A 20,559-nucleotide genomic window follows, 5' to 3' on the forward strand; every position below is an offset into this window, starting at 1 on the left:
ATTCCTTTTACTTGAAACTAGCTGGAAATTATTCTTTAAAATTTGAATTTTTTCGAGATACGACCTTGTCAACGAATTTTATGATTTTTTTTTCGTAATTCGTAGAAAATATAGGATACGAATTGAATACTTGATAAGACCGAATTATTAATTTTGCATGCATAATAAAATTTTTCGCTTCGTAGCAAGTAGTTGAAATGTTTGATAAATTAGTACGAAGGTGATGAGATGATACTTAATTTTAATTTGATACTTTGAAATCGGTTTTGAAGCGAAAACTTTAAATACTTTCATTCCGTGTTGAACAAATTGAAAATTTAAAAAAAATGTTTGAACATTGAAAGGAAGAATATCGTATTATTTTTGACATGGTTCAAGAAACCAATTTGCTTGATGATGGTTTGGTGACACAAATCCCGGCAGTTAATATTTTATAATTACAATTCTATCGTAAACATGATTGATTTTGACGTTAAAGAAATACTTTGTATCAAATTTCACATAAAATATATAACCTATTTTCGACCAAAATCTTAAGACTCCAAGTTTTTACAGATTTTTTTTTTTTAAATTAGAAAAATAATGAAGGCAAATGAGCATCACTCATTAATTTAGAATATGAATTTGTGTTAATTTAGCCTACTCACATTAATTTGAAAACTCGTTTTATTTAACCTTATGAAAACCAAATAAGGCCGCAATTTAAAGTTGCCAGACTTTTGAATTCGTTATTAGAACGCACTGTATACTCACATTTAGGCTATACGTCCACTCCCAGAATTTGCTGTGGTCTATAAATTTTCTCGGTCTATAATTCAAATTTTTGTTTAATTTCGGTTAGATAATATCTTTCGAATTTACAAGTTTAGATAAATTCTATCACAAAATGCCCAATTAAAGTGAAATAGAGTAGAACAAATTGGGATAAGGTCTCAAGAATTTGTTTTGAGAAATTATTAAGGCACAAAATACTTTTTAATATGTATTTAAAACATTTTGTTTTTTATTTAGTACGCATTAATAAATTCATTTTTAAATCATGTTTCTTCTTATTCAAAAAAGTTGTGGTTATACATAAAAATTGGTTTTTGTTTTTTGCTTAATATATTATATATAATTTTTTTTATTTTTACTCTTTCAACAATTTTACATAAATATAAATAGCTAAAGTTTTTAGTTAATAATTGGTTTCAATCTAATATTTCTAATATATAGTTATCTATTTTCTTTTTTTTTGTTAAATATTAAAATTCAACATAGGTATTATCAGAGATAGAGAAAAGGAATATAAATTATTTTTATTGTAGTTGTTGTTGAAGTTGCATAAACAAAAGATTTTTTTTTTTTTTATTATTTTATATATATAAAAACAAATAATTATAATAATTGTTTTATAAAATATAAACATCACGAGAAGACTCTAGTTATGGTCTCTCTTTTGGTCTAATCGGAACAGTATAGAAGTTAAAATATATTAGAAAAATAAACTGTTCCTTGTTTTGTTAAATTTTTTTATGTTTTTACTTATTTTTGTTCCATGGCTGCTAATGGAGCTTCATGTACTTTAAATATATTCGATAATTCATCTAAAAGAGTTTCCGAACGATAAGCCACACGGATATCTGGCACATTGGTGCGAGTAATATCGTTGCCAGCAACACCTTCCCGAGTGTAATTTGGTCCAAGCCAATGTTGTTTAATCTAAAAAAAATACACAAAATGGTTTATTGGGTATAAATTTTAAATGAAAGTCTACAAAGAGACTCACCCTGTGTGGGAATCCACTCATGAGAACACTGTTCCTTGCCAATTCACACATATCACATGAGCTAAGCTTCCACACCTGTGCAGCAATGCTGTATTCTTCCATCAAAGGTTCCTGAAATTGGGGATTTATAAATAAAATAAAATAAAATAAAAGAAAATAAAATAAAATAAAATAAAATAAAATAAAATAAAATAAAATAAAATAAAATAAAATAAAATAAAACAAAATAAAATAAAATAAAATAAAATAAAATAAAATAAAATAAAATAAAATTAAATAAAATAAAATATAATAAAATAAAATAAAATAAAATAAAATAAAATAAAATAAAATAAAATAAAATAAAGTGAAATAAAATAAAGCAAAGTAAAGTAAAATAAAATAAAGTGAAATAAAATAAAGCAAAGTAAAGTAAAATAATATAAAGTGAAATAAAATAAAGTTAAGTAAAATAAAATAAAATAAATAAAATAAGTGTATATTAAGCAAAAAAAGTAAACCTTTGTAAAGTGAAACTGCAATGGATCATCAGTAGAAACCGATACGACTAGACCACGAGCTAAATACTCTGGCAAAGGATTCCTATGATAATCCAAAAAGAGAGAATTATTTGACAATGGAGACATGGCAATTCCAATCTGTGCCAAATAATAGAGATACTGAAGAACCGGAACCTTCCTAAGAAGCAAACCGTGAGAGATGTTTTCAGCCATTAAATAGCCACAAACTAAATGCTGTACAGGTCCAGCTTCACCACAATGTGGTCGAAGTACAAATGTATTTAAACCACGTTCTCTGTAAAAAAAAAAGTATTAATAACGAAGGCCTCCAAGGTAAAGATAAATTTCGATACTTACTTCCTGAACTGATTTAATACACTTATGTTTGCATACATGTAATAAATGTAGTATGCATAAGGTGGGTTATCTACATCATTCCAGTTCGGTGGTGTTGCAATATCTCCATCAAAGAGTGGATTCTCTGGCTTAGATTCATCATCTACAGAATCAAAGCCAATGACATATTGCAAGAAACGATGTAGCTCTGGATGACTGTTGGGATCGTTGGTGGCTTCGAAGAGGGGTAAGAATATATTGTCTAGAATTTCTTGGAATGCATTTACCAACTTGTTTGTTTTAAAGATATCGCTAAAGGACGAAGTAGATTAAATGAAATAAACAAATTTGAATTGGAATTAAATGATGTAGTACTTACAATAAACGCGGCATTTGAATAAGCCAACGAATGTTTGTTGAATAAACGTTATTGTCAATTGCCCATTTGGCCAATTTAATCCATTCATCTCGGGATTTGCCATAGATTGAGAGACGTAGCTCTGCATTTTGGTATTTCGATTCTTCTAAATCAAATGCTACTTCCTAAAAACAAAAAATAATGTAAATAACTTGAGCCTATTTCAACAAACAAGAACTTACCTTAATTATTTGTGCAAAATATTTTCCATTCAAATAATTATCTGTCTTAAGGAATACCTCACGTAAACGTGACTCACCAATTGGATTATATTTGGCATTGAATTTATCAAAACGATGAAAAGTATTACGATCAGCGTGCACGTCCAGCATGTCCACGGTTAGATCGTAAGTTGTTAGATTCATTGATTGAAAGACTTGTGCCAATGTCATTGGTTGGCCTTTGGTTATTGTGACGACTTCATTAGCACTCTTTTTGATGGCTCGTTTAATGAAACGTAAAAGATGTTTTTGATTCATACATGATGCTGCATGGATGTGAGTGTCGACTTTTCTGTGGAAATTAATGGAAAATATTTTAATACAATAAATTTGTAGGCCTCGGAGTTGTTGTATCACTATATTTGAGCAAACGGAATCGGCTTTATTATGGATGTAATTCGAGTCGTTGATTTAATGCGATTCTAAAAATTAACACTCAAAGTATCCGTTCGTAATGGAAAGTTGAATATAAAAGTCATTATAAACGGGTCTTATGATGGTTTTTTTTAAAGATTAGTAGCAGATCTACGATACGAATGAAATTCGTTATGATGTCTAATTTTCGATTGTTTAATTATTTTTGGCGAAAAAATAATCGATCCCTAAAAACCCAACAAAATGTTAGAATTAAAAGTCGGTTTTTTTCCGGACTCTTAAGGACCTTAGGACACTCGAACATGATGCGAGTAGTAAAACAAGTCTACTCAAATTGGATATAAGACTGAATTTAATAATGCAGTATGATGCATTTAAAATAATTCTGGTGCAAAGCTGATTTGTAGTTAAGGTAGTGTTTTCGAGGCACAGAAAAAGCAGTGATACAAAGGCAGTAATGCAATTATAAACTTAACCATAGTTTACGAGTTAACGTCAACTAATAGTTTTGCTCTCGAGAATTTAGAATAGGACGAAAGTGTATATCAACTGAAAAGAAAGATAGAACAGAATTATTTCAGTTTGCGTTTCCGTAGGGTTTATAGTTGCTTATCTGTCATAAAATTTTAATTTCATTCGGTTCGAAATGCGCATTTTTGAGAAAAAATATTACTCGAGTTATAAAAAAAAAATATTATTGGAATTTTATATATATTCCTCCAATTTTTTTATATTCCTCAGAACTTAACCGCTTCTATTCAGCGTGTATATTGGATTCAGTTACACAAGTTTGGCTTAATATTAGACAGCTTTTTTTCACAAAACTTTTAAAATGAAATAAATTAGAATCTGATAGTTACATATATTGGGATCGGGAAGTCTTTTTTATTTACCGTTGATATGAAAAGATTTTGGAAACTCATATTTTTATTTTTGAGAAGATATTATTACAAAATAGAAAGAAAATGTAAAAATCAAGATCAATAAATTGTATAGTTATATCTTTAAGAGCCTCCGCATACTCCAGACCTTATATAATCCAAAAGCTGTATTATCATACGATTTTAAAGAAAAAAAAAAAAATTGGAGCAAAAATAGAATGGTACGCATACTTGTAAGTCTTTTGTACTTTTTTGTGAATTCTTTGTGAAGAGACTTTTTATTAAATGAATACAAAGAATAATGTAACGAATTTAATATGTATATTTAAGAATTCGCGATTGGGTTCGGTTGTTCCTGTAGTAGATCTCCTAGAAGACCTCCACAAGAAGGTGTCTGGTGGTGAGGAACATATCTCTGATCCATATTATGAGATATAAAAAAAAAACAAAAGAATAATTTTTAGGAAAAACGAATACAAGATTAGTCAAAATTCTCATTTCGACAAAATTGCGGCTTCCCGAAGAAAAAATTGTATTTTTTTTTTGTGGCCTAAAAAATCGAAGTTACTGTCGTAAAAGAATCTATTTATAATTTAAAACAAAAATTGGCTAGAAAAAAATTCCATGATTTTGTTGAATGACCTATTTAGAGCTGAGCGAACAAAAGAAAAGAAAAAAGAAACTTGATGCAATAGTTTTTAAACCACACAGAATTATACAAGAAGTGCTCATACGCCATAGTGAACAATTGAAAAGAAATAAAGCATTTAATGATTATTACTCACACTATTTAAACCGACTTTTAAAAACATGATAAGGCAAATCGAAAACTATTTCAATGCATAAAAAAATAGTTCGAGTTTTAGAAAATTATAAAGATTATTATTATTGGGAGGGCTTAATAGAAAACCTACCTATTATGTAAATTTTCAAAGCTAAATTGTTTATTGTTTTGAAAAATTAAATTAAATTCAAATACATTTAATGCAGTTTGGTTGTTTTTTTTTTTACCTTATATTGTAGAAATCTCTGTGGGCAGTTGTCTTTTGAGATGCCAATTCACGCAATTCGTTCAAAAGTACATGCAATTGAAATTTAGATGACAAATAACTCAAACGTCGGTAGCAAAATGATTTCCTGATGGATTAAAAAAAAAGAACAAAATATGTACATAATGTAGATAAATCAAACTTTATGTTTTTGAATATTCAAATCTTACAATGGTCCATCAGCGATCATGTTACACATGACTTGCATATCATTAACAAATTCCTTAAGTTTTGGATACTCATATTTAACTGGTGTGGTACATTCCTTTAAAATAAAGAAAAATAAATTTGTATAAATAAAAATATATAAAGATCATTAATTAAAAAAAATATCTTACCTCATCTTGAAAAAGATTAAAAACACCATCAACTGCTTTAATTGTGTATCCTTTGTTAGAAGGAAACTCTACATCCCAAGGGTTAGCGGTTTCGGTTGGTGGATGAATGGGATGGTCTAAATTGGAGAAAGTTAATTCAAAAGAACAAAAGAAATTATGTTATTATTTTGTATAAATTGTTATCTAAAATCTATTGATAAAAAAAAACAAGATAAAAAGAACATTAAACAAAATGTCAAATCAGCAAACAAAACGAAATGTTTCTAACTCATTGTCAATTCAGTCTTAAATGTTTGTAACAAATTTCGTTTGGACAAGACTCATATAAAGTGTTGTTGTGTATTATTATTTTGCGGTTTATTATGTTTAATAAAATTTGGACAGAAAATGGTGTGCGTTAGTCAATCAAAATTACAAAAATTCAAACACACACACACAAATTGATTGTACTTCGGGTCGAAAACCGTGTTCATTGTGTTCTTTGTGCTAAGGTTGGTATAGATTTTAATAATGTTTTTTTTTTTGGATGTGTGAAATGTGCAGCATTGAAAAAGTGCATACATACATTTACATTGAAAAATCTTATTTGGAAATGTATTTTAATAAAAAATAATATAAAATAAATTAACAAACAAAACTAATTCAAAAGAAGCGAAGTAAAAATTAAATCATAATAAAAACAAAGAAGCAAGAATATTAAGGTTTGTAAAATCTAATGTAAAAAATAAAAAAAAATTCATTATAGACTTGATACCTATGAAATAAAATTTCAGGTTTTTTTTTAGAAGAGATTACTCATTATTATTATTAAAAACAAACTTAATATTAGCATATATAATTTTCAACAGGTAAAAGAAAAACTATTTTTGAAAAGGTAATTTTTGTGAGTGGAAAAGGAGTTAATTGAGTCGAGAATTATCTTAAAACATTAGCTCCAAGTTATAATTTCAACGAAAAATGTTTAAGATTAAAAATTAAAATAATGATATTTTTTAAAATTAAAAATTCTTCTCTTCAACCCTCCAGGTCAATAACACGAACGGATTTTTCAAAACGTATAACATACGGCATCTTATACAATACAAGTTATTTATCCCCTTAAGCGACAAAACAAATGATTAAGTCATAGAAGGAAAATAATGCGGGATTTCAGTTTTTTAGCTGTAGCGACAACTTTGATGCTTTATTGTAAGACTTAAATGGTACTTATATAGGGTAATCGACGCCATAGTTTAAAAGTAATCTCCTGAGAACGTCAGAAACAGGGGAAGCCGATATCGGGAAAAGATGGTGGCTCAAATCGATAGCACAGCAGAACAGACTCTAGACCTAGAGGGTCACAAAAATACATGATCATAGTTAAAAACAACACGCGGTGAAAAATACAGACACTGTTTTCAGCTCACTTTGAGGACCCGTGAAATCGAAGGATTTCAAGCGTTTCCTATTGAAAATTATCTTTTCAGAGCTTCAAAACCAATATTAACCAATATTATTAAGATAAATTCGAATGGCATTCCAAAGAAGAGAGTAGATCTTGACCCATTTTTTTTTCTATTTCATTCGTAGTACAGGCAAAAATTTAAAAAAAATTGTTAACCCCTTGAATCTTGAAAAAAAAAATGTTCATTTGTTTTTAAGGCGAAGGACCAAAAGAGTCTTTAAAAATAAATGTGGGTCTAAGGGTGATTTTTGGCGAAGGATGAGGTTAAGGTCAACAAAATAGTAAACAAAACGACTTAATTCAATACTATTATAATAAAAAAAAGTTACTGACAATTTTAAGCAAAACTGCAAGATGAATTTTAGAACTAATGAGTTTTTTAAAATTAAATTACTTGATTTGAATATAGAGCTTATACTCCCTGGGGTTATAGCCTGATGGTGTTTTCGTGTTGAAAAGTATTGAAGCTAACACAAGTTTATAGATATTTGAACGATATTTTTGTTTCAATGCAGATGGAGGAGTATTGGTTTATTAAATCAATTAATATCTTATTTTTAATTTTTTAATAAAATAATATTTAAAGTAATACCTTTTCAAATAAAGAAAAACTAATTAAAAAAAAGAAAAATAAAAACATATAAAAAGCAAACAAAAATAATTCAAATAAAATAAAAAACAGAAATAAAGAAACGAAAAAATAAATTAAAATTAAAACAAAACAAAAAAAAAATATGGCATGCCTCTCGTTAAGAATTCGCTTGAAATTTGTTCGATAAACGAATTACCTTTAGGTAAAAGGCTCGGCAGACTGATCTTTCGAATAAGTTCTATAAAAATGTTCAAAAAAATAAAATTGTTTTTTTTTCTCTTTGTTCACAAAAACGAAACAAAAAATTAAAAAATAATAAACAAAAAAACAATACAAATTACTATAGGTAAAGAAAACTCAAAAAAGAATAAACTATCAATTAAAAGTGAACTTTGTAGCATACACGTTTCGTTAATATTAAAATCGTGATTTCGGTGACGAAAAAAAAAATAAAAGAATTAAAAATTCTAAAAAAAAAAACTTGAGAAGGTTTTTTTTTAGTGGAGAATTTTACTATTGCATTGTAGTTTTTTTTTCTTGTTCCTACTTCAATAAATTGGAAACAAATTCAAACATTACCTGCGATTGTCTTGCGATCCTCATATTCAATATGATTGAAACGATCACGTTCGTGAACTGTCTTCAAGAAACGAGATGTTGTTGTTGGGAATGACTGTTCAGATTGTGACATATAACGTGCTCGAAGTTCTAATGCTTGTATCAAAAGTGTTGATGCACGTTCCAAGTCCTCAAGTGGTACACCACTGGTGTCCTCACCAGAGATGGATACTCGCTGGAAATTGGGAACGAAATCATGTTCATCGATGGGTAAACGGTCATCAACTGTATCGGCTATTACAGACAATCCGCTTTTGCCCCTGAAAATAGAATAAAACACCAGTGCCATTAGAATTGATTTTTTTTAAAGGAAGAAATGTTAATATTAGCTGTGTTTTATTTTCCTCTTGATCCGGATCAGATCATTTATTTATTTGCGAAACAATAACAAAACAAAATCCTGCTTTTGTTGTAAAGCTAATAAAAACAATGATCTGATCCGGATCACAAGGAAAATAAAACACACCTATTGTGAATAATATGTAGTTGAATTGAACTAAATTTAGAAATCTAATTTAAGATCAGAATAATGAAATGGACTTAGAAGAAAAAGGCAGTAATTTTTTATTAGGTTATAGATTTCTTCAATTCAAAATTGAAAATTTTTCAATAGCTAGCTGAAGCCAGATTTATTTTTGGGGCTAAAAAATTTTATGTGTCCACTGTTTTGTCATGATAACTCTGTGCTAAATTAAGTCCTTAGAATATATTTTTATTTCACCCTCGAAGTATTAGAATTTTCACGAACACAGACAAAACGATTTTCATTTACCATCGTGAAACTACTATTCATAGATAAAAATAAAACTGTAATTTTGTTTCTTAAAAAGCTTTCGAAAATTTCCGTAATAAATAAGTTTCCTTAATAAATAAATATTTTTTGAAAGCATCATTTTATTTTGGCTTTTGCAATTTTAAATTTTCTGTCCTAAATTACACTTTCAATAAAAACAACTACACAATATTCATACATGGTGTCCTACAGGTGAAAACTGTGGATTCCTGGGCCTTATCACGAATTCCATTCGTATCGGAAATTTGCTTCGACCCCAAAAAAAACTATCACGAAATCCGTTCGTAATGGAAAATCTTATACAAATCGTCACTACGATTGGATTTTGTAATTGCTTTTTCGGGAATTGTAGAAAATTGCCGATACGAATGGAATTCATGTTATTTCTTTTTTTGATTTTGGAGATCGAAAGTGAACTTCAACTTTTTTTGTACTTCAAAATTACACTCTTATGAAGATGTTTTTATGTGGCCTCTTATTGCAGAGAGAAAAAACTAAGTCATTTGGAGAATATTACAATGCAGTTCTCCATCAACGCAAGTAACAGTTTTATATCACTTGGATGTTTGTGGAAGTAAAAAAAGTTATAAACTTGCCCTAATTGTGCGTGTTTGTATTTTATATTTTAAAGGTAAGTTAGCAGATCAAGCTAAATTTAAGCTTCCACAAAAAAATTTTTCACAAATTTAGCCGAGCAAAAATTTATTAAAGAATTTCAGGCAAGTTAGCTAGGAAATCACATATTCGTTTCACGCATTTTAGGCGACAAAAAGTTATTCAGAAAAAAACCGAGAAAAAAAATGTCAGCTAAATTTTAGCGTATACTAGGCTAAAAAGATAAAAATTAACCCTCTGTAGGCACACCTCTTTTTTGTGACGTGATAGGCACACGGGTGCGAATTTGGTTTATACTTTTTTATGTCGCTAGAACTTTTTTCGGTGACAATATTTTATAGAAAATCAAGTATGAAATTGATGTAGAATATTCCGAGGAATTCGAATATTGTATTCACAATTCCGAAAAAAAATATTTTCACCCTTATAAAGAGACTTTTTTCTGACCACTTTTTTGAAAAATCGTAATTTTTTTATTTTTGTCCTGCCAAATTCGCACCCGTGTGCCGACAGAAGGTTAAATCTCAACCTAAAATCATAAGGTATTAACCTGAAGTTTTCATCATACCCTTTCTCGGTTCTTCAGTCTTTGCGTTCGTTTGTATATGTATTTACTATTTCAAATTTATAAATTTGATTTTTTGGAATTTAGAAATTTGTTTTTTTTTTATTTTAAAATGCTATTAGATGTAAGGTTTTTGAAATATAAATGGCAATATTTTTTTTGAAAAAGGCTTTGAGGAATTTGGCATTCTTTAAATTACCTTATATGAAAAATTTCAAATAACGAAAAAAAAAAAAGTTACCGTTATAAAATTGACTTTTTTAAGTATGTCCGAGTATTTTTTTTCAACTCATAGAAACACAATTTTCTGTTTGTGAGTCGTATTCGTTGTCATCGTGGTTTTCTGAAGACCATTTGGAACGCAGTGTTGAGATTTTCATACTTATCAGTACGATTATTTTTTGAAGTCGGTTAAAAAATAATGATCTTCAAAGGAACGTTACACTAAGCATTCAAACACTTTAGGTAAAAATCAAAATTTCTGAGTATTTTATTTTTTTTTATTTTTATGAAAATCCATACTTAAATTAGAAAACTTATACACAAAATGTTAAATCCATGTAATTCTTCTAATTTTTTGTAATAGGTTTTTTGTTCTTGAATTAATTAGGAAACTCTTTTTTGTATAAAAAATCAAAAAAATATCAAGAACATGTTCAAGAGTTATTAAAAATGTTTAAGTATCGAAACTTAAAAGAAGAGTTCTTAACGCAGAAATTTTTCGGACCGATTTCGGTTTTTTTTTAATCTAAAGAAAAAATCAACATCATTCTGTTTTTTTTTTTATTGTTTATAATTATCAAAAACCACAAGCATTCAAAAAAAAAAGTTCTGTTCGAACTAATTCTTACACATCATTGACACAAAAAAGAAATCTCTCTTCTGCCATTCGAATTTACCACCGGTTTTGTACAGGAAAAATAAAATTTTCAAAATATTATAGATGAAAAAAAAAAAATATATATTTTATTCTTTTGTTTAAACCCGATCGATTTTGTTTGTTGCAACAAACGATACTAAACACTTTAAAATTCAACAAAAAACTGACGAGTATCCAACATTTACATGATGAGCAGCATCATAACATTCTCGTTCCTAATACAACTTGTACGTATCACTATTCAATAAATTTTTTGATTGAAAATTTATATAAATTTGAAATGAAATGAAAGAAAGATAGAAAGAAAAATATAAGGAATTACCTGCCATTATGAAAATTGTAAGAGTCATTGACAAACGACATTTTTTTATAGTTTTTAATACGTCACTCGAGCACGGCCCGAAAAAGAAAACTGCAACCGTTAATAAATTTTAGTTTTAACAGCAGTAGCAACAGCACCGAATACCAAAGTATCTTTAACACACAGATACAGAAAAACATAGACAAATAAATTAATAAAATAATAATATTGAAAATTTAATTATTATCGTTTTTAGTTGGCTAAAAGTCAAAGGCCATTAGAATTAGGTAGCAGGCTACATAAGGTATCCATAAAAATGTTTGATGGATGGTACACTAAAATATGATTAATTTACTTTTTTAACACTATTAAATGAAATTCAATAAAAATAATGCTCTCTAGCTAATAAAAAGTGTTTTAATTGAATAATAACAGCAACTACGCGTACACATTAAAAACGCTTTTGTCTTTTTTGCCTCCTGCGAACTATGAACAGGGACGGATTTATTGGAATAATGGCCTTTTTTTACATTCGATTTCGCATTTTGCTTTCATTTCGTTTTTTAATAACTAAATTAAACTCTCAAACGAATTTATTATGCAAATTATCAGACAGAGAACCAAAATGGGGCCCTGAAGTCTAGTTATTCATTTCCGACCACTGTGCTGCGATATAAAGAAATTAACTTAAAATAAGTCCTATTCGCAATTCTCTATAACTCCTAAAACGAGAGTTCCTGTTTTAAATTGGGCCCTCTAAAAAACACCGCCTTGACCAACTTGTTACCTTGTTTATCAATAAATCCGCCCCTGTCATAAAACTATCAGTAACAAAGGCAAAAATACTATCCTTTATAATTGGTTAGGCAATGAATAAATCTTTTGCATTTAATTGCTGAATAATTCTCATGAATTCAACGTTTGTACACCCTTCGTTTTGATAAAAATTGAGACTTATGATCAAAGCGCGTGCAAAAATTCACAACTGCCAGCTAGTATTGCGTTTCAAATTGTCATTTTAATCGGTACAATTACTTTGAACACATCCCCTTCAAACTTTTTTCTCTCTCTTTTCTTTTGAATTTTTTTCAGTTTTTTGTTTCTTGTGTTGGAAGAAATGACAAAATATCGTGCAACACGAAGAAAGGGCATCAGACATAGGCACATTGGATTATAAAGAAGGCTGAATGTCTTCTTTTTGACTTGGCCTTGTTTTAATGCCAATAGGTAGAACATAGAAAAATTGCTGAACATTGAAGAAAGTTGGCGTGTTTCTTCATTGAGTTGTGATAAACTTTTTTTTGTTTTATGTGAATCTTTTGCCACTTAAAGTGGCATGAAAATTCCATTTGTCATAACAAGGAAAACTTATTTTTAATTTTTTTTTGTCTTTTTGGTGGTAAATTTGACGCATCAGGCGCTTTCATAGTTAAGTGAGAAGATATAACATTTCAGACAGAAAAAAAAAAGAAAAACTAAAACTTTGAAAGTGCAAAAGTTTTAGTTCATAAATTCGTCAAGGTAAAAGAAGGAATTCAGGTTAAGAAATATTTCCAAAGCCAAGAATCTACTTTGCTGTCAATTTAAAGTTTTTTTTGATAAAGAACATATATACGTCAAAAATATGAGGTTATCTATATTTAGGTCAAAGTTGAGTTCAGAAATTGTTCAATGAACTGAAAGAAATTTGAAAATAACTCTCGTCTATTCAATGGGAAAATTGAATTTTACGTAGGCAGGTAGGAACAGAATCTCCTGATAATTTGTTGAACAAGTGCATAGATGAAATTACTCATGGATATGTAATTAGAGACTCTTCATCCGCATTAAGTGGTTTGCAAGTTTTAAGTGTAAATAGTTTATGTTTAAATAATATTTTATTTTAATCAACTTCGTAGTGGTTAAACACATGTTTTCTTCCACTTCGATACCTATAAAGCCAATTGGCGGTTAAACTTGAAATCAAATCGATTATATTGATGCGACGCAAATATAAGACCACAACTTGGTGTAAACCAAACGAAGCTTCTGTATATAAAACGCATCTCTAAAGATGCGTCCATACTTATAGTTTTGATTACAAAACTTTAACTGATCAAGGGGCACGGTAGTGCCCAGCCAAGTTCTCTAGCAACTTTGGCACTACACCCTTATTTACAGGAAACAACTCAGGCCATTTTCGACCCCCCTCTAACTTCCACACCAAAGATGCTAGAAATTTCAAACTCGCTACATTTATTGAGCTTGTCAAAACCATACTCCTCACAAAATTTCAGCCTTTTACGATGAGTAGTTTCTGAGATATAGGGCTTCAAAAATCGCAAAAACCGTAACTGACTGACTGACTCACTCACTCACTCACTGACAGATCATCAAAATTATGGAGAACTTCTCGTTAACGTAGAAACTTGAAATTTTACACGGTGATAGGGCTTGTGGTGTATACAAAGGGAAAAATCGAAAATTTGAGATTTTCAATTCAGGGGGCGTGGCATCCGCCCATTTCCGCTGAATTATCATCAAATATTATAGAGCACTTCTGATTATCGTAGAATCTTGAATTTTGGTCGAATGGTAGAGCTGGTAGTTTGTACAAAGGAAAAAATTTAAAATTTGAGAATTTCAGCCAGGGGGCGTGGCATCCGCCCATTTCCGCTGAATTTTCATTAAATATAATAAAGCACTTCTGATTATCGTAGAATCTTGAAATTTGGTAGAATGGTAGAAATGGTAGTTTATACAAAGGAAAAAATTTAAAATTTGAGAATTTCAGCCAGGGGGCGTGGCAACCGCCCATTTCCGCTGAATTTTCATTAAATATAATAGAGCATTTGTGATTATCGTAGAATCTTGAAATTTGGTAGAATGGTAGAGATGGTAGTTTATACAAAGGAAAAAATTTAAAATTTGAGAATTTCAGCCAGGGGGCGTGGCAACCGCCCATTTTCACTGAATTTTCATCAAATATAGAGATTTTTAATTCTACAGCCATACCTTGCAAAAAGTAGTGAAATCACAACAAAAACATTACTGTTAAAAAAGGAGCCAAGTTCTCCTATGTTGAAATTATGCTGGCACAAAAAGTACTGAGATGTAAAAGTGTACCAAGTTCTAAAGTTTGGGTTCAAATTCGTATCAATAAAATTTTGATTGTTTACTTGGCAATTTTTGAAATAACTTTAAAAATCGGTTATTAAAAGAAAAATTGTCAAGAGAACAATCAAAATTTTATTGATACGAATTTGAACCCAAACTTTAGAACTTGGTACACTTTTACATCTCAGTACTTTTTGTGCCAGCATAATTTCAACATAGGAGAACTTGGCTCCTTTTTTAACAGTAATGTTTTTGTTGTGATCACACTTTTCCTGAATTTTAGAGAGAACTAGCTGACACGTTGGACTTCGTTACACCTCTTCTGCTATTTATTTCCAATTTCGGGTCACAACATCAAACATACATATGTAGGTCTTTATAAATAAAAGAATGTGTTTTTTGAGTTCTATTGATCGCATTATTAAGATTGATGTTTGTAGGCTTAAAGTTGTTGTATTTAGAATATGAAATATTACGAATTTAGGCTTTCATATGAGTTGGAAAACTAACTTTTTTGAACCCCTTGAAAACAATATAAAGCCAGGACTTGAAAAAATCGTTCAAAAAAAAATTAGAGTGGACCACCCTAACCATTTAGTGGTATGAAAACAGATATTGGCCGATTCTTAGATTTACCCGATATACCCACAAAATTTCATAAAAATCGTTTCAAAAATACATATATATAAAAAAAAATTTGGTTGGACCACCCTAACCATTTAGTGGTAAGAAAATAGATGTTGGCCGATTCTTAGGCTTACCCGATATACCTACAAAATTTCATAAAAATTATTCCAAAAACATATAGAAATTTTTCGGGTTGGACCAAAATTCATGTTGGTCGAATGGCCGATTCTCAGACTACACGACATACACAAAAAATTTCGAAAAGATCGTTCCGAGAAGATATGTGTAAAAAATTTCATAAAAATCAGTCCAGCCGTTTCGGAGGAGTTTGGTAACAAACACTGCGACATGAGATTTTTATATATTAGAATTTAACAAATCTGAATACTCATCCTAAAGTGCTGACAAATAGATTTATTGTAATAGGTCTGATAACCTTTCTTAGTAAGTAAGGAAGGAGTACTGTTACACAAGTTTAGGTGAAGTTTCAAGTGATACCCTTAAATAAGGAAATCTTTCGTAACGCCATTACAGTTAGAATTTTCGTTTTTTAACCAAAGCGGTATTTCAACTTCGACAGGACTTTTACTCATAGTGAACATAACGGAACAGTGGTCGAAAAAGATAAAGCGTTTCGTTATTTTAATTTCGTTTGATGGTATACATCTTACTATAAAGAAATCAATGAGGTCATAAAACGTTCTTAACCCACTATGAAATTCGGAGAATTGATAAAGAGTGAAACACGTCACTAAAAGTGATTATTGTCTATTAATTTATTTAAAAGTAATGCACATGTTTAATCAGTTAAAATTGTTCAATAAAGGCTAAAGATGGTGCAGCCAAATATTGACTTTTTTTACATTTATAATTTTTAGTTTTTAAAATATTTTAACTATGTAAGCAATTTAGAAATCGGCAAATAGCAGGCTAATATAGAAGTACATATTATTATCTTGGTTTTATTTTACTTTTAATACAAAAATATGTTTATTTTTATATGACTCAAAACTCAAATCATATTCACCACCAATGTAGCATATGTTTCTTTTCAAACTCTACATTTTTGTTAGAAATCAATCAAAGAGCAATTAAAATTTTACGTGAACTCTTGTTATTAGCTTATTTGTTTAGACAGTAAAAATATGCATTAAATACTTTTATTGTGTAAACACAAAACTAATCGCAGGAAAGCTAACTAGTATAAATATCAAATTTTCGCATTATAAATTTATCATGAAAATTTAGATAATGTGTGAAAAAAAATTTATGTAGCCTGTTGAAGTTTTTCTCTATAAAAAAAAAGTTACGTATACGCCACAGTGACACCCAAAACGATGGATTTGTCACTTTAATGCCTAGTATATTAAAAATTGCAATAAATTAAAATCATAATGAGTCGAAGGCATTTATGAATATGAGTCTACTCTAAAATTTAATAAAGTTTATCTATGTTGAAGGACCCTATTGAGGTCGTCAAGTATAAAAACAAAAAAAAAAATATATTGCCTATTTGCAATTAAACTAACAAATTCATGTTACTTAATTTCGTGATATACTGAACAGGAGGAATAGTAGAGTCGGGAAAGGGTCATAATTCTACTTGTCAAAATTCTGTGCGACAAAATTCTGTAAGGTCAAAATACTGTAAGATCATAATTCTGTATGTCATTATACTGTAGATACAAAATTCTGTACGTCAAAATAATGTATAAACAAAATACTGACATGCAAAATTCTGTTTTGTAAAATTCTGTACGGCAAAATACTGTATTTTCAATACTGTATTTTTCAAGAAATTTAATTTGATATAATAACACATTATACTAATTTTTAATATATAAGTGTTGTTTTTATTGACGGTTAAGGCGTAATTTTATACAAACACAATTTGGAACCAAGTTACAAAATGGAAATTTTCTTTATTTTCTGATCCAGTTAACTATTTCATTAAAATTGTTTACCTATATTGTTTTCTTATAGAGATAAAATCAATAACTTGATCGATTTTCATAATTTTTTTTAAACTATGGTTCCAAACTTTTGGCGGTTGGTGAGGGTATAATTCATTAATAATATCAAATTGTGTTTTCATAAAAGAGAGGAAGAGAAATTGAAAAGAGAAAGTGAGAAAGAGTAAACAAAAAATTACTATAATACATTTATACAAATTTAAATTCACCAAAAAAGACGAGACAATTCAATAAATAGTTTAAGAGGGAAAATTAAGTGAACGAAAAGAATTAAATAAGTTTAGAGTTGTGTTTTTCTCTCTCCTTTTACCATAACTCCTAATAAGGTACCTATGTACATATATTAATCAGCATTAGAAGCTTACCTCTTGTGCGTCCAGCACTCACATACGGTTGACAATGTACAAAAAGTATGAGAGTAAGTTAACGGCAGCTGAGATGAAGATGCTTCGTATGACAGCAGGAGTAACAAAGCTTGATAGAATTAGAAGTACGAAGATCCGAGGAAGCCTTCATGTTAAAAACACCATCTCCCAAAAAATTGAACACGACCGACTCAGTTGGTATTGCCATGTTCAAAGGAGAGATTCTGAGAACCCCGTCAAAAAAGCAATATCATACAACGTTCCAACACGAAATAAAAAGAAAGGTAGGCCTAAAAACTCCTGGTACAAGCAAATGCAAAAACACCAGCATTCAGTTGGCCTTAGAAATGGAACAATACAAAACCGGGAGGCTTGCCGCCGATTTTTGAGGTCAACCCGGCGAACCCCACAGGCGGATCACTAGTGTGAAGCAGATACGTGGGATAGTTATGATCCCCTCGACATCGAGATCATAACAGCGCGAGAAAAAGGAAGAAATAAAAAAGAAGCTTACCTCTTAATTAAGTTGATCTTTTGGAAAGTCATAATAAAACCTCTATTAAATAAATTTGTAAAAAGTGCGCGCGCACTTTCTTACATTATCAAAACGATATTTTTTACAGCATTTTTACAGAATTTGTATGTACAGAATTTTGAAATGTATTTTGACCAACCAGAATTTTTTAAATGCTACTATACCATTTTCAGTACCGCAGCACAGCGCTTCACTCTCGATCAAAGGTGAATAAATTAGAGAGAAAAATTTTTCGTACCCCTCTAAAAAAGGTTTGAAAAATTTTCTAGCCCCCTCCAAATTTTTTTCTGGTTACGCCACTGAAGACTTCGTGTTCTTTTTGTTAAACAACCAAAATGATATGATCATTTATTACATAAAATTCTAAAAGGAACGCTCTCAAATGCCTTAGAAAAATCGATTAGACAAAGTATGTTTATTTCGCTTTTTTTCAAATTCCAATCCTGTATCATCAAAAATTTTAACTGTCGCAGTTTTTTCCTGAAAACAGACGAATTAACATCATGTCGCAGTCAGCTATGTGCTTGTTTAAATTTGTTACGAACAATAATTTCAAAATATTGTAAAGGCATGGTAAAATGCAATATTTTTTCTTAATAAATAAAATGTTTTTAAAAAAAGATTTTCAATCCCATATTCCTGCACATTTTTTTAACATTTTGTTAGAGCAGCCTAGACGTAATATATATTGGAATTTTTATACTGACCAGTAACTGAAAAAAAAAATTTGTCACACCCGAAACAAAAATGCCCTAATAATGAGAGTAAAGAAGAATCACAAGCTTGAAAAAAAAATAATGCAATTATTTTTAATTAAAACAAAAAGATTTTAACAAAACATAACACTTGTGACAACTAAGAAACAAGAACAAAACAAAAAATACCTACTTATCCATTTTTGTTCCAGCAAAGCTTTAAAGATTAGACCAAATAAAAACAAAGTTAAATAAAGAAAAAAAAAAACTTTCACATAAAAAAACTACGTGTGGTGTATGAAAGCGCGTCACACTACTAATTGGGTTACACTATAGAACACTCTCTATGACATTGAATGCAGTCTACTCAATATAGTATCATTACATTATTTACACATTATGACGATAGACTATAGATTTATTTATGCAGTAAAGCGCACCAATTATCACAAACAAAAAATGAAATTACAATCGCACTCTGATTTGATTCGATTACTAATTTAACTGAATGACTTTTTTTATTCGTAATTGTTATTGTTGTTGTTGCTGACTGATTTAAAGCAATATTAATGAAATAACACACAAAACATCAATTCAATCTTTACAATAATTTGTATTTGTAAATTGCATAAATTACAGCAATTCTATGTAAGTTAAATAACGGTAACACGCATTTATGAATATAGTTCTAATGGTAGACCGTTCGTTCGAATTGCACCGACCATACTACTGCCATTTGACAATAATGAACTTGAGAGACGGACAACTACTAACAAATACCGGCCACAAAATAATCCGTGGAAATGGCAATGGCACCCCGAAACAAAACGTGCTTTCTCTACCCGGAATTATGTCATTAGTGCGACGTGAATCCTCCCTCTCTCAAGTCCGCAATACATCAAACCCACAAGAACAAAACACGCAATCCTATAAACTACCCCTCCATAACTATCACATCACTCTTATTCTTCTTCAACAACTAAGCCATCTTTTTTTCATTGTTTGTTTTGTTCTTTGACGAATGGATTTAGTACCGCCGACGTTAAAACTAAAAAAAAGTGACGGTAAACTAAAAAAGTCGATCAAAGTTCTATCGGAAGGGTAGAAAATTCCGTCAAAAAAGAGTAGAAAATTCCGTCAAAAAGGTTTTTCAAGTCGAATTTTTGAAATTCTTCTGTCTCTATGAGAAGGTACTCAATCAACAACCAACTGTCTACATAACGCCTCCAGATTTACTGTGGGAGTCACTTGAAAAATCTTTATTGACAGTTAACTATTAAGTAGTTTCCAGTTGAGATGAATCGATGTATGTATAAGTAGAAAAGTAATAAAGCTTCTTCTGTTTTGGAAAATCGCAGACAAAAAAACTATCAAAGAAGAAGAAAAAGGGGAGATATAATGTGAGGGGGTGAGACAATAATAATTACACTAAACTATAGATTTCAGGTTCCAAAGTCGAAACAAATTTCGATTTTTATTTCCTTCACATTATTTTGAAAGCAAAACAAAAAAAAAACTGCGGGGGTGATTTGGTCTTTTGTTGTGCTTCTTTCCATTTTGTGGGTCATCAAAGT

The 20,559-nt window shown here is 29.6% G+C and overlaps 1 protein-coding gene across 4 annotated transcripts in view; it reads right to left on the reverse strand.

The window, feature by feature from the left end:
* Positions 1-1,107: 1,107 nt before the first annotated feature.
* The window catches only part of LOC129908329 (AMP deaminase 2), a 46,112-nt gene continuing 26,660 nt past the window's right edge, over positions 1,108-20,559 (reverse strand). Inside the window, exons 3-13 of one of the 4 annotated variants that reach the window (XM_055984743.1) lie at positions 8,502-8,800; positions 8,074-8,160; positions 5,887-6,002; positions 5,719-5,813; positions 5,511-5,636; positions 3,205-3,535; positions 2,984-3,147; positions 2,626-2,916; positions 2,269-2,563; positions 1,769-1,879; positions 1,108-1,701 (exon numbers count right to left, since the gene is read on the reverse strand). In XM_055984743.1, the coding sequence (XP_055840718.1) occupies positions 1,525-1,701; positions 1,769-1,879; positions 2,269-2,563; positions 2,626-2,916; positions 2,984-3,147; positions 3,205-3,535; positions 5,511-5,636; positions 5,719-5,813; positions 5,887-6,002; positions 8,074-8,160; positions 8,502-8,800 (2,092 nt within the window). In that variant the 3' untranslated portion in view covers positions 1,108-1,524. The remainder of the gene's footprint in view (positions 1,702-1,768; positions 1,880-2,268; positions 2,564-2,625; positions 2,917-2,983; positions 3,148-3,204; positions 3,536-5,510; positions 5,637-5,718; positions 5,814-5,886; positions 6,003-8,073; positions 8,161-8,501; positions 8,801-20,559) is intronic. The other 3 variants (XM_055984744.1, XM_055984745.1, XM_055984746.1) reach the window with 3 other exon arrangements.

This window comes from Episyrphus balteatus, chromosome 2 (genome assembly GCF_945859705.1).
Source record: "Episyrphus balteatus chromosome 2, idEpiBalt1.1, whole genome shotgun sequence".
Classification (NCBI taxonomy): Eukaryota; Metazoa; Arthropoda; class Insecta; order Diptera; family Syrphidae; genus Episyrphus; species Episyrphus balteatus.